The sequence below is a fragment of the Cheilinus undulatus genome, linkage group 7 (genome assembly GCF_018320785.1).
Source record: "Cheilinus undulatus linkage group 7, ASM1832078v1, whole genome shotgun sequence".
Lineage (NCBI taxonomy): Eukaryota > Metazoa > Chordata > Actinopteri > Labriformes > Labridae > Cheilinus > Cheilinus undulatus.
In genome coordinates this window covers 46,144,679-46,159,540 of record NC_054871.1, presented here as the reverse complement: position 1 = coordinate 46,159,540, position 14,862 = coordinate 46,144,679, and the positions used below count along the sequence as shown (strand labels likewise).

The following is a 14,862-nucleotide window of genomic DNA, read 5'->3' as shown; positions in this document are numbered from 1 at the left end:
ATTTTAGTTAGAGTTACTGGTTATGATGCATCTGTTTAACTACACTTAACATTTACTTATTGGCATTAAAGTAATAATTCTACTTCTGTTGTTGCTCTAATTGTCATCATCTGACACTCTGACATTCTCTTACTTTCCTCTATTCAGCTTTGCAAAGACCAACACAGTGTTGGCTGATGGCTGTTAAAATGAGTCTGGTTCTCCTGTTAAAGTTTTGTGACTGTTACTGTGCTGGGGTCATGGTGAATGAATGTTGGGTCTAAACTTAGCACAAAAAATAAGGACATTTATGTTTGATAAATCATGTCTTCGTTGAAACAATGCTTATTGGCAATAAATCTTATATTAATGTAAGGAAAAGCCTTTTTTTATTCTTTTAAAAGGTGCCACATTTATAAAGGACATGGATCTGATTTTACCTGCCAATAATATATCTTAATTATGACTTTTTATTTCATTATTATTATGACCTGCTATTTCATAATTATGACTTTTAATCTCATAGATTTGACTTTTTATCTCAGTATCATGACTTTTTATTTCATTAATATTATGACCTGCTATTTCATAATTATGACTTTTTATCTCATAGTTTTAACTTTTATCTCAGTATCATGACTTTTTTCTCATTATTACTACGACCTGCTATCTCATAATTATGACTTTTTAATCTCATAGGTTTGACTTTTACTCTTTATAATGACTTTTTATCTCATAATTATGACTTTTTAATCTCATAGGTTTGACCTTTAATCTCTATCATGACTTTTTATCTCATAATTATGACTTTTTGACTCATAGGTTTGACTTTTACTCTTTATAATGACTTTTATCTCATAATTATGACTTTTTATCTCATACGTTTGACTTTTACTCCTTTTCATGGCTTTTTATCTCATTATCATGACTTTTAATCTCATAGATATGATTTTTTATCTCATTACCATGACTTTTTATCTCATAGATATGTCCTTTAAACTCATAGTTTTGGCTTTTTATCTAATTTTCATGACTTTTTATCTTATTCTTTTTATTTTTTATTTCATAATAGTGATTTTTTTTAATCTCATTATCATGATTTTTTATCTTATTTTTTGACTTTTTATGTCATTATCATGACTTTTTATCTTATTATTATTATGACCTGCTATCTCATAATTATGACTTAGAATTTTTCTTCTTCTTTTTAAGAATGGTATTACTTTCAATTTTTTTCATTTCCAAGTGGTGAAAATGAGCTTCATAGAAGACTTGTAAAACTACAGAAAAAATCTTGTAACTCTCTGAGACCTGTCTGTATAAAAATATATCAATAAACCCGTGGTTAGTCTTAATTATGAGTAGGAGAGTAGATTTAAATCAGTAGTAGTGCCAGGACCCAGGAGCATGCTCAGTGCAATTGTAAATAATACACAAAGCACTAATGAGCTGTTGTCTCAGCTGTTGTTTTACATTTGCTCATAATCAAATTGGTAATTAAAGAAACGTATAATATATTTTTTCTTTATAATGTGGGGTTTAGTATTTTAAGAGGCTTTAGTTGGCATATTTGTGCAGTTTGGTAAAAGTAAGGCATGCTATTTTCGTCTCTTCCAGTCTTTATGCTTAAAAGGATGATGGATGTTGTTTTGTATTTTAATAATAATATTTTGGGGAAAGATGGCAAAATGGCTTTTGTCTTACCCTTTGGAAAAGAGAGAGCAGGTAAATGTCAAACTTAAACTGTTTAATATGGGGTTTGTAAGTCTGTTGCTGAGCCTAGTTGAAACTAGTCAGTCAAGCCCTTTCTCCTTTGTAAATATTATGTGAGACACCTGTTGCTGTGATAAGCTTGTATCATTTCTCGTTGGTTATTCCGCCTCCTTTTAGATCCAGCCAGAGTTTCTCATAATGACGTTTGAGTGGGCTGATATAGCCCTTGCTGTATTTTATCTGACGTATACATTAGCCAATCATATGCACCATATCGAGTTAAAGCCATGGATAGGCGGAGACTACAATTTATCACTGGCCAATGAAAATCGTTCTCTTTGCTTCATTGACCAATCACGAACTAGAGGCTAACCGGTCGTGTATGTTTCAGGGTGGCGTTGGGAGGCTCGTTTCTTCAGAGGGGAATACAGTGTTTAATTGAAGGTAAGTAGTTCTGAGAGTGTTTTATTTCAGTTTTTATGTTAAAACGGGGTAACAGCTTCATTACATGTCGTGTGTAACACACAAGCTTGGCTGCGGCTGTTCGAGTTCAAGCTAACGGTTGAATAACGGTTTTAGATGATCGGTAGCGTTACTTCCGTTAGGCTGTGTTCATAAAGCACAGGAGGAGGGGATGGATGCAGTGATGTTTATGGTGTAACTTTTGAGAAATGGCTTAGAAATTAGCGGTAAAATATTTCTAAAGTTGAATGGAAACCATGGTGCTATGTTGTCTTTGGTTGAAAAGAACATTCAGTGTTCATAATAAATACAGGGCAACAGAACATGCACTAATATCTTAATTACCGGTAATTACCGGTCTCCTATTAGCTTATTGGATCTGTATCTTCGCATTGTTTTATTAGTATGATCAGTCATGGCTATTTCCTAAGCAGCTCTCACTTATTTTGAAATAATAACTTCCTGAATATGACTTTCAATGAGATATGAGGTAAGATAATATCGTTTATTTTGGTTATGTTGATGTTGAATTAAAAATAGTAAGCTTAATGCTACTTTCTTTACACTTTATTTGCTTTATTTTGATTTAGAAGCGTTTGCATTATTAGTAGTGTAAAAATGAGTATTAAGTAGTTAATATCAAATTATACTGATATGTGTTTAATGTTACTTTTTGCCTTAATATTTAATTTAATTGTCAAAAGTCCAATATCCTGCATCCCTAATATACACTGTATTGGAGACTCAATGCAATTTTTCCTAATGATTTTTTGCTGCCCTCATATCAAACGGTCCTAATATTTTTTATTTTTATTGCAGTCATATCAAAGTTTATGGTTTAATTTTTTTGACAACCGTTTGTTTTTTTCTTACAGGAAAAAATATTGTGATATATTTTGTATTTCACATTCAACAAAGAAAAAAATCAAGATTCTTGGTATATATTTTATCCAGCCTTATTCAACATGCAGTTTTTACATGTAAAAAGTGATTGCATGTGTGGTTTTGAACTTTTGTTGCCTCTCTACAGGTGTCTTTACCGCCACTCCCATCATCTCTTAGTGTGTTTCAAAGCTCCTTCTTTCTTCTCTTTATTTCAGATGCAGTTCATGCTCTTATTCAGTCGACAAGGAAAGCTCCGGCTTCAGAAATGGTACGTGCCATTGTCTGATAAAGAAAAGAAGAAAATCACCAGAGAGTTGGTGCAAACAGTCCTTGCTCGAAAACCCAAAATGTGCAGCTTCCTGGAGTGGAGGGACCTCAAGATTGTGTACAAGAGGTGGGTGGAGAAATGGGACGTGTTTATGGGCAAATGTGTTGTGGTTGAGTGCTCACAGAATAGAGTTTTTCACACTTCCACAGGCAATTCTGAGAGCTGTCATCCCTGTCATCCTGTCAAAGTGTTATCAAAGAGACGAGGGCATCATGGCTGCACGCAGAATTCAACAAGAGGCTATTAATTTTGCCTCATTATATCCTGTTGCTGTGCCAACAGACAGGCTGGCAGACTATTTGTGAACCCAAGTGACCCAGCTAGGCCAGACAAACACAGCACGCACCAGACAGTGACTTTGCACCAGTTCACAATCAAAGAGACTCTTGTTTACAACTTAAATCTACATGATTTAAAGTAGTTACTCATTTGCATCTTTAGATTGTCATTGATGTTCTGCCTTGGTAGTTCAAATGACTCTTATTGCATCTCAATTAGGTATAAGTGCTATTTAATTGGGAACTGCTATCAAATCCAGTTTATAATGCTTACTTTAATAACAATTTCACATTAAAAAAACTTGTGTCACCAATATACCGGTGTAAAGTGCTGAGACGTGCAATGACCATGAGTGCAGCTGCCATTATCACGCATTGCAAAAGACCTGATGTGATTGAAATGCCTCTCTTCACGGTGCGGAGGTGGGCAGAGTGACTTGGAGGCTGTGTATCTGTCAACTTCACAATGATTACTGCAGTCTGAGAGCTCATGTACCCTATTATAGCTAGCAGATGTACAAACTCCACATCAGAAACAATTGGTACTAAAAAAGCAACACAGCTGTGCAGAAACTGTACAATGTAGACTTTGCTGCATGAATGCAATAGAAGTTATCTCACAAGAAGACAGTGAAGCTTTTATTCTCCCCTAATAGAAGCCCGTAAACTGACTGTGGCTCTTATATCTGTGTGATCTACATCTGTATTTTTGGTAATGCAAGCACTTGATCTTGCGCTGCAGCAGTGGTCAGAACAGTTCTCTTCTCCTTCCTTCCTACTCTTTTGACAGAGGCTTAAAGTTTGGAAGTTAATATTTCTATGATTAATATGTTTCCTGATGGTAAAGGGGAGGAGGTCAGAGACTGGTTATTACTTTGAGAACAATTAATAAGAGACAAAGGGGGGTACAAACTTTGTCAAATCCTATTTCTTTAATTATAATTATAACTTTTAGTGAGAAGAAGTGAAAATGATAGGTTGTCAGGTCAGACCAAGCCAGTGGACGTCCAACAGCCGCTTACATTGGCAAAAATAAGTGAGACATTTTTATATTATGAAGAAAGGAATGACTTGTCATTATAACTATAAAGTTTGTCTCTGTGTCGCTCAGCTGTTTGGCATTTTTTTAAACAGTAAGCATGTTTGTTACATTCGATCTATTTTTAACACAAATCTATTTTAAATACAAAAAGTTCTGTTCTTTTACCCCTTAAGTTCTTTGTCAATCACATTTCCCCTGCCTTTTTTTACAAGCTTTCGTAACACCTGATATTGCAGTCTTAAACAGTTTGATGCAACCATTAGGAAAGAGGGTGTGTGAGTGTGTGGCCGCAGTAAATAAGAAATTGCATTCATCTGATTTCAAACTTCCTATGTGATGTGTTAACAAGGTCAGATCCTAATGCAATGCTACTTATTAAGCAGTATTAAACAACAACTTTCCCTGATTTTTGATGTTTATGCTGTTTATTATCATGCACAAGTACAGAGAAGGACATAAAATGAGAACCTGTGCAGACAATTATAAATAGGGCAGAAGGATGCTGGCGCTAAAGTGATATTGCAGTGTTTTTTCTTTCTGCGAATAAACTTAGCACAAAAAGCAAGGAAATTTGTGTTTGGTAGACTATTGCCTGTTTATATCCCTTTTAAATGGTGCCACATTTGAAAGGAACATGCGTTTGTAGGATGAGCAGCAGAGCTGAGTATGTGGGATGTGCCCAAGAAAACATTGTCAGATCCTCTTTGCCAACGCCCCTTTCACTTGTTTCAGTTTTCTCATGTTGCAGCCTGATGCTACGTTTGACAAAAATTCATTCCTGTTCTCATTAATCTATGATGAGGAAGTGAAAACAGAATTTCAGAATTTTTTGCGAATATATTTAAATAAAAAAACTTAAATATCACATTGACATAAGTATTCAGACCCTTTTCAACAATGCTTGAAATTTGGCTCAGATGCCTCTCATTTCTTTGGATAATTTCTGAGACGTTTCTGCACTTTGATTGGAGTCCACCCATGGCAAAATGAATTTATTGGACATGATTTGGGATGGCACACACCTCTCTATTGAAGGCCTCACAGCTGACAATGCATAACAGAGCAAAACCAGGGTCAAAGAGGTCAAAGCAACTGCCTTCAGAGCTCTTTGGAGAGCTCCTGTAGAGATGGGACAAAGTTCCAGAAGGACATCCATCACTGCAGCCCTTCACCAACTAGATAGAAGCCCCTCTTCAGTGCAAAACCCGTCAAAGCCCACTTGGAGCTGGCCAAAAACTCCAAATAAAAAGCATAGTGGTATATTTACAAGTATAATTGACTGATTACTTGACTAAAAATGTGCTGACTAATTGTTTCAACTTTATGAATGGCCTTATGAGCACATTCAGCTCAATTTGTCAGGTTTTGCATCTGCCCCTATTTTGTCATTAGCCATCTAAATGCAATGATTATAGGACAATAAGAACTTGCTCTTGTCATGTCTGCTAGCTTTAGCTATGACTCAGCTGCAGTAAAAGCGCTGTCTCACTTCTTTGTACCACAAATGGATACACGACTTGACAGAGGCCCTTGTCCCCCCCCTTGTATTCACTCAGAAAATGAGGATGTAGAAAACCATTAAACATCTCAGGGCGACAACGGAAATCAAATAACTTCAATTGATGATGGCAGAGTTCCTGTCCATGTTTGTTTCTACAAAATCTACAGCCATTTCCCTGCTGCCCCACTGGTTGTGAGGGATCAAGTGACCCGCTCCTTTATTAGCCAATCATCACATGCTTATAGAGTGCCTTGGGGATTACCAGGGATAAAGAAGCATGGCAGAATGAGGCTTAGCTCATACCCCCTCCTGCATGCTGCTGCTGGCTTTTAAATGAATACCCTGTGCACAGTAAACAGCCATTTTTAATTATAACAGAAGCGCTGTCTCAGCACTCCTGCTCTGAGCTCAGAGACACAATATATCACACTGAGATCCTGTCTTATTGATAAAAATGCAAAAAGTCAGCTCTTCCTCTGTTTACTTTGTTAGACTGAAGTTGCTGTGTCACTTTGTTTATCTTTGTTAAACGCTGATGTCGAGTTAAAGGCGGTTATCTTGTCACTGTGTTGCAGATATGCCAGTTTGTATTTCTGCTGTGCCATAGAAGACCAGGACAACGAGCTCATCACGCTGGAGATCATCCACAGATACGTGGAGCTGCTGGATAAATACTTTGGCAGTGTGAGTTTCTGCTCATTCTAGTACGCCAAAGTTGAAGTCAGTCGGATGAATACCCTAAGAGGAGTTCATCCAACTGTGACCTCTGGACCTCTGGGAATGGTCAAAATCCATTTTGCTTGTGTATTTTAAAATGAAGCCACATGTGCCTGGACAAGTAGCTGAACCTAACCTCTGTAGAGCTCAACAGTGCCCCCTGTTTTGACAAGTCTAATCTTAAAAATAAATTTCTTTAATCAAACCCTCCTTTGACATCTTGAATAATTCTCATATAATTCAAGCATACCATACTTGGAACCATAGAACATTTTACTTGGTACAAAAATAGCAGATTATAGCCTTCAGTCGGTGCTTTCACCAAGACCTGGAGGGCAAAAAGCAGCACAGAACAGTGGCAGCTACCACTGAACGCTACATGGTGCTGCAGTACCAGCATTTAATTCGCCATCTTAATGAAACAAAAGAGGCACTGAGATGTTAATTACAACTGTAAGTTTTTATCACTTTGGACTGTCATGCAGCACCGGGGACACTGTTTAAACCTGTAATTATCAAGTGGTTAGGTATCAGGACCCACCACCTCATCCTTAAAGGTCACATATTATGCAAATACACTTTTTCTAGCAAATATATATGCCCCTGGCCTGCACACGATCCCCCCCAAGAATAAGAAAAATTCATTCATCCCCCCTCACTCCACTTTTTTAGAAAATTTGTGCTGAAACAAGCCGTTATCAGATTTCCCCTTATGATGTCATGTGGGGAGTTAGCACCGCCCCCAGGTTTGGTTGGCCCTTCCTGCTTGGAAGAAAGCTCCGCCCAGGAAATCCACATCTATTTAGCCACATCAATTTCCTGAGAGGGGCAGAGTCAGACAGCTCATTAACATTTAAAGCCACAGACACAGAAACAGCTCGTTCTGTGCAGGTTTTTTTTTTTAGACATACAAAAATCCTATGTTGGGGTGTTTAATCAGCTACAAACTTCACAGACATGTTTTGGGGACCTCTGAGACCAATATTAACTTTTCTTAAAGGGGTAAAATATGTGACCTTTAAGAGAAATCATGACCAAATATTTTCTAAATCACCAAATTCTTTTAATGATTAATGTTGCAGTTTGAACCCTTAATAGAAAAAAAAATTGAACAAAGAGACAGGATGAAACAAAGACGTTAACGAAGGATTTGCATGCGTTGCATTTTATTTTAGCCCATTGTCCTGGATGGAAATTTGGTCATTTCTTTTTGAATTTCCTCATTATCTTAGAAAAACCAGCTTTATTACTCAACAAAAAAGGAGATAAGTAGGAAGAAATCATGCGAAAAACACTGAAATTTACTCGTTGTTGTAGGAAAACCTAAAAAGAATGCATGAATTTACTGTATGTCCATGTTGATAGACTTTAAGCCACATTTTTTCCTGGCACATATTCGTGACCCACTTTTGGGTCCAGACCAACTAGTTGAGAACCACTGGTTTAGACCAATTGAATCAGAAAAGTCTGAGCCAGACCTTAACTTCACTGATGTTTATATACCAGTAAGTCCACAGTAGTGGAGAGTCCTTCCATTAAACCACCACCAGGGTGAAAGTCTGCAAAATTCAAGGTGCCAGAATGTGATGTTTCGGGCAAAAGAAGATGAAGAAGAATTCCTTGCACTCTTATAAGCCAACTGAAAATATACCCAGAATTATATTAATTTCTAATTCAACAATTTGGACTTAATATTTTTAATCAATTATACTGTGTTGAATAAGCATATTACTGTTAGTTTTTTAGCGTAAACAATGTTTTGTTTAAGCATTAGACCTGGCATTCTTTTTCAGATGAGCATAAACGGTGTCAACATTAATTATATTATTCTACTCTATATGTTGTTGAAAATATGATAAACCTGATACTCTGCCATGCCTAATGTTAAGTTCTCTGATTGCTGACCAACAGGTGTGTGAGCTTGACATCATTTTCAACTTTGAGAAGGCTTATTTCATCCTGGATGAGTTCTTGTTGGGTGGAGAAGCTCAGGAAACGTCCAAAAAGAACGTATTAAAGGCCATCGAGCAGGCTGACTTACTGCAGGAGGTAAGGCTTTTAATGAAATCGATGTGGGAACAAAAGCTGCTTCATACTAATGAGTTTCTCCCTCCTGCGCATGCATCATTAGTAATCTGTCCTCACTCTCCACTGCAACACTGTCGACATTTGTGAAATTTCAGATCAAAGTCAGTTTGAATACACAGAGAGTGAGTGCAGGGGATCAGAGTCTGAGGGATGAATTCACAAAGAGCGGACAGCAACATGACCTGCATACGTTATCTGCCCCTTCTTTAGCTTCACTGAAAATAATGCATACTCATAAAGTCTAATATGTCCTTTTCAGGCTCCGATAACATTATCCAAGTAAGAGAGTGATAATGACTTTGAGCCAAGGTAAAAGTCAGCGTGACAACAGTAGTTACTATAAAATCTAGTGTAAAATATCTCATTCCAATACCTTTCATTACTGGAATAACAGTGTGACAAAAATACCAGTGTTAAATGCAGAGTCACATACTGTTACAACTGTAGGTTTAACCACCACCGTCATAAATTTCAGCTGTTGGTTTGCAAAGTGGTCCTTACTCCTTATTCATTGTATATTTTAAGCTGCTTTACTGTTCACAGTGGGCTGGTATACATAGTGGTGCAGCCCAAGTTGAGAGGGGGTAAGCAGGACTTGTACCATCTTTTCACTTTCATTAAGTCAAAATCCTGCATGTAAATAAACCAGTGGGGCAGTGTTAAGTAAAGAAACCTTGAGAAATTATTGAAAAGACTCCAACTGAAGACCATCATTGGCCAGTAGAGGTGAACTGTAGGTCTGTACTTCCCAACTATCACCACAGGCTTACTATAGCTAGCAGAGAAGCAAATTATACAGTAGTACTGCCCCCTCTTAAAAATTGTAGAAGACTAGAGACTAGATGAAAATAAATCTTTTGTAATTAGGACCTCTGAGAAAAAGTAAGTTTAGTTTTCATCAAGGAGACTAAAATGATAATGCTGCACTGTTGGATGTTCAAAATCCATCATATTTCTCCACTGTGCATATTAGGTATGTCAGTGTTTTATAGATGCATTTAAAACCAGTTAAAGTATTGAAAGTTGATACAAGTTTTTTGTATTTGTATTATTTAAAATATTAATTTTAATATTCGATAAGTTCAAAGAGAGTAAACTTTGTGTATATACAAACCTCAAGGATTTTTTATTGACTAAAACTGGACTTAAAATTATTAGTGTTTGTCATTGACTATAGCCATAGATTTTAAAAATTGTCTAAAATATGACTGAAGCTGAATAAAATTCAAATCAAAAGACTAAGACTAAGGGTGCAGGTGGCTGATTTTTTTGGTTGTGCTTACTGTCTAATTATAAATAATCAGCAGATGCGTTGAGACAACAACAACAATCACATTTTAAGTGCTTTGTAAAATGTCTGGTCTGTATTAGTAACAACTAAACTCATATCTGATTCACCCTTGAAACAGCGTAAAACAAAAGTCTTGGTAACATGCTCATGATCATTTGTGAATGCTTTGCTAGGTGTGATGGCCAGCTTAATCCAGTCAGGAAAGGCAGACTCTGCCACTTTCCAAATTCCCTGTTGCATGATTGTACTCAAGTCATTTTTGCATCCTTTCCTACAAATGTTGATTTAAATTTCTTGTAATTTTTTCTGCCTCTGGATGTTTGATGTCATCCTTTAAGTTCCTTTTTTTAATCTCTGCTGACATTTTTCTTTCTTTGCCTTGTTATTCTTCACTCTTGTGATTTTCAGAATATAGACTTTCAGATGCGCCTGTTCTCAGGTACAGTTTGTTAATATCAGACTAACTCTTGCTGTAGTGTTAGATCAGTAGATGTAGAGTAGATTCCCAAACATCCCACTAGAGTCAGCTGAAACAACAAAACAGTGACAGCAATATTCACAGTGTCATAAAAGAGCATGATAAATATCAATATGAGTGGTTTGTTCTGCATCCATTTGACCCTCAGATGTAAAAATAATCCCAAGCACTAACCAGTAAGTCTTCATCCACAGCTCATCTATATGATCATGGTTTATATTAGACATACATTCTGGAGTCTGTGTTACTTAAGAGAACTGGATCTACACGTGCTGAAAAATTGAAGAAATAGCATATGCTTTATTACCAGTTTCACTGAACTGAAACACTGATGGTTGTAGTGAGTGGAGCTCAGATTTCAGCTCACAAACAAAGCCTCATTGTCTGCTTTGCTGAGACCTCACAACCACGTCCAGTCCACATTAGCATTTCATAAGCGAGGAGTTTGATTACAGTAGCTTACAGTAGTGAAGCACAGTGTCATTGTTTATGATCATTCTGTCAGATAACAATAGAACAGCTGTTTCAGCTTCTGTGCAGAAAAAGTCCACAACACATGCCTCCTAACAAAACTAACAGCTTATATAAATTCATACTGCTGCTGTGCAGAAAGAGTCATAAAGGCTGATTCTGGTCATTAATCCAGGTTCATTTCAATATAATGGGGTTTAAATGTCCTGGTAGATTTCTTCAGTAAGCAGCAAGGCAGGCTGAATGTCCTAATAAAGTTTCTAAACTATCTGATCTAACCCTATACAAGCAATTTGGCATCACTGACATACAGCGAATTCAGAAATTAAGCAGACTCCCTTTAATTTTTTTTTTCATTGTTATGTTGCAGCCTGATGCTACAACCAATTATATTCATTTTGTCTCAGGACTCAACACTCAGTATCTTATCATGAAAAAAGAATTTTAAAATTTTTTCAAATGTATTAAACATAAAAAAACTGTTGATTGTTGAAGTTTGATATTATGTTGATGATTGTAATAGGGAAGGGTAACCTGTGGGATGGGATTCCATTGTTATGTTTTGTAGAACATTTATCCAAATATGTGGCAGATTGTATTTTGTTTGTTTTGTAAAATTAATAAAGTTACTTAGATTTTTTTTTTTACGAATTATCACATTGACATAAGTATTCAGACCATTTGCACTTCAAATTTAGCTCAGGTGCCGACCATTTCTCTCAATTGTTGCTGAGATGTTTCTACACCTTGACTGGAGTCCACCTGTGGTAAATTAAATTAATTGGACATGATTTGGAAAGGTGCACATCTCTCTATAGAAGGTCTCACAGCTGACAATGATATCAGAGCAAAAACCAAGCCATTAGGTCAGAGGAACTGCCTGCAGAGCTCAGAGATAGGATTGCTGACAGGCACAGATCTGGGGAAGGCTACAAAAAAATTCTGCTGCACTGAAGGTTCCCAAAAGCACAATGGCCTCCATAATTCTCACATGGAAGAAGAGCTGGTTACCCGGCCAATCTGAACGATCAGGGTAGAAGAGCCTTAGTGAGAAAGCTTACCAGCAACCCAATAGTCTCTCTGACTGAGCTCCAGAGATCCTGTGTAGGGATGGGACAAAGTTCTAGAAGGACAACCATCAATCTAGCCATCCACCGATCTGGGCTTATGGAAGAGTGCCTAGATGAAAGAGTCTCCCAGCAAATTGGCTTTTTGTCGTCTTCCCCAGATCTGTGCCTTGCAAGATTCCTCTCTGAGCTCTGCAGACACTTCCTTTGACCTCATGGCTTGGGTTTTGCTCGGATATGCATTGCCAGCAGTGAGGCCTTCTATCGGGTTGTATTTCCCTTCCAAATCATGAACAATCAATTCACTTTACCACAGCTAGACCTGAGCTAGATTTCAAGTATTTTTGCAAGGGGTCTTAATACTTATGTCAATGTGATATTTTTGATCAATTTACAAAAAAATTCAAAAATTCTGTTTTCACTTTGTCATTATGGGGTACTGAGTGTAGAGTAATTTGAATAAAAATGAATTTAAACAACTGTAGCATCCAGCTGTAACATAACAAAACTGGAAGAATTAAAGGGAGTCTGAATACTCTCTGATAGACTGTATATGGGAAATAATCCTGTATGAAGTTGGGTGATAGAGGTCTAAATCTACCGCAGTTGGTACATTTGTTCATGTTGTCAGTGTAACAACTGTTTGTAGTTTAAAAATGAGTAAAAATTCAAAAGAAGTTCATCCATGGGCAATGTTTCTGTCACGTTGTCACTCTTTATAGCTTGTTGTGTGACTACTGACTGAAGAAATGTACTAAATCTATTCTAAAATGTTTGTCCTTTTCAGTTATTTACAGCACAATATGTGTAAAATTGTCACAAGGCTTGGAATGTGGATAACTCATTTAAAAAAAGAAATGATCAGATGTGAATATGTTTGATATTGTATATTAAATTTCAATCTACTGTTTAAAAAAACAACACTGAAAGGAGATAAATCAGTGTTTTATGGGGGAATCTTAAATATCTAATATTCACTCTTTAGAAGCATGGAAACACACAGTATTTTTTTATCAAACAGTAGTGTGGTTTAGACCTCAGCATTGTTAGCAGGCCTTAGGTTTGTGAGATTTGTTTGTTCAACATTTAGTCAGTTATTGAGCCAAAAGAGCACTGCTAATGAGTTCCTGGAAGCAAAATGAGGCCACTGCTTACTAACCATTAACATCCCATGATAAAGTCATGTGAACTGTACAGATAGAGCAACATAAGGCGTCTAAATTAAAATGTTTAATGTTAATCTTGGCTCTTGTAAGAAACTCCTACTATGTCATAACTGTAAGTGCTGATAAAACAGATTTAGCAGATAGAAAATAACCAAATAGGACTTAAAAGAGGCAGGTCCTGTGTAGAACAAGCCAAAATAGGAAGCACTGGTTTAAATCTTCATGGAATGGTGGAAGAAATCATGTTTAAAGTCCAGTTTGCTTATTCTCCAGCATATGCACTAATAAAAAAAATCTGAAATGAGCCAAAAGTGACCGATATTATCAGCTGTGATTATGAGCCAACAGACCATCAGATATGTGGACTCTAGAGATCAGACTGTGTTGTGATCTGATATGAAACTCTAAATGTGTACTCTCTCATTATCGGTGGAGCTATTTAAAACAATTATTTTAGACTCTCACTTTAAAGAAATGGGTCAAAACTTAACAAGTAGCAGTTCCCTTTTCCCCTAAGAGAGAAGGAGAGAAGCTTTCTGATTGGCTTGATTCTGTATCCACTGAGCCAGAATGAAGACTGGGGGAGTCTGCCCAATGAGGAGATTTTATGAAAGGCGTCCATCCAGGTGACCGGTAACTACCAGACTGCTGCATTCAGTCAGTCAGTGTGGGGTTTCACTTCTGTGTGCAGTGGAGTTCTGCCTGCATGGACTTCTCACTGACTTCCTTTAAACATACACTTTTCCTTTTAGTCGATGCAACTAGCAGTTAAAAAAAAAGAAAATCTTGTTTTTAAATTTTGTACACATAATAAAAAATACATTTGAAATGAACATGGATGGAGAAGTAAATAAGTTGTGTTGCCTGTGAAGGTTCCCCTGCAGTTTTGCTGACATCACTCAGATTAATGCCTCGCTGTGATATTTTAAAGGGTCCTGTAGTTTTGCTGAATAGTACATTGCATTGTTTCTTGTCTCCTTTAATGTCTAGTGAGCTAAACCAGCCAGTGAGCAGATAAACATCTGTCAGTGATGTAGCTTAAAGGCCTTTGCAAACCAGATTCATTTAATTTGTTCTATTCATGAAAACATAATTTATTTTTCAAACATGTTGGCAGTCAATGCAAACTGTCACAGCAACATCATTTTTACAGATAAATTTAGTGTTTTATGATTTTACCACAGCTTGACTTCCGGCAGGCACATATCTGACTAATCAAAGTGCTTGTTGTAGCCTCCAATAGAAGATTTTTTTGGCATTTATAACAAGAGCTAAAACTTCATCCTCTCCAGAACACTTACTACAAAGATGTAGTTTTTTCCTTTTTATTTAATTATTTGCCTCTTGCCTTTGCTATGTTATTTGTCTTCCATGATGTTATGTCTTAGCCTTTTCT

General features: G+C 36.6%; 1 protein-coding gene across 3 annotated transcripts in view; it reads left to right on the top strand.

Moving 5' to 3' along the window:
• Positions 1–2,070: 2,070 nt before the first annotated feature.
• Positions 2,071–14,862, top strand: part of LOC121512177 (AP-1 complex subunit sigma-2) — a 34,911-nt gene continuing 22,119 nt past the window's right edge. For 2 of the 3 annotated variants that reach the window (XM_041791321.1, XM_041791323.1), the window contains exons 1-4: positions 2,071–2,136; positions 3,255–3,433; positions 6,764–6,872; positions 8,817–8,954. In XM_041791321.1, coding sequence (XP_041647255.1) covers positions 3,255–3,433; positions 6,764–6,872; positions 8,817–8,954 — 426 coding nt within the window. In that variant the 5' untranslated portion in view covers positions 2,071–2,136. Of the gene's footprint in view, positions 2,137–3,254; positions 3,434–6,763; positions 6,873–8,816; positions 8,955–14,035; positions 14,108–14,862 lie in introns of those variants that run through there. The other variant, XM_041791322.1, reaches the window with a different exon arrangement.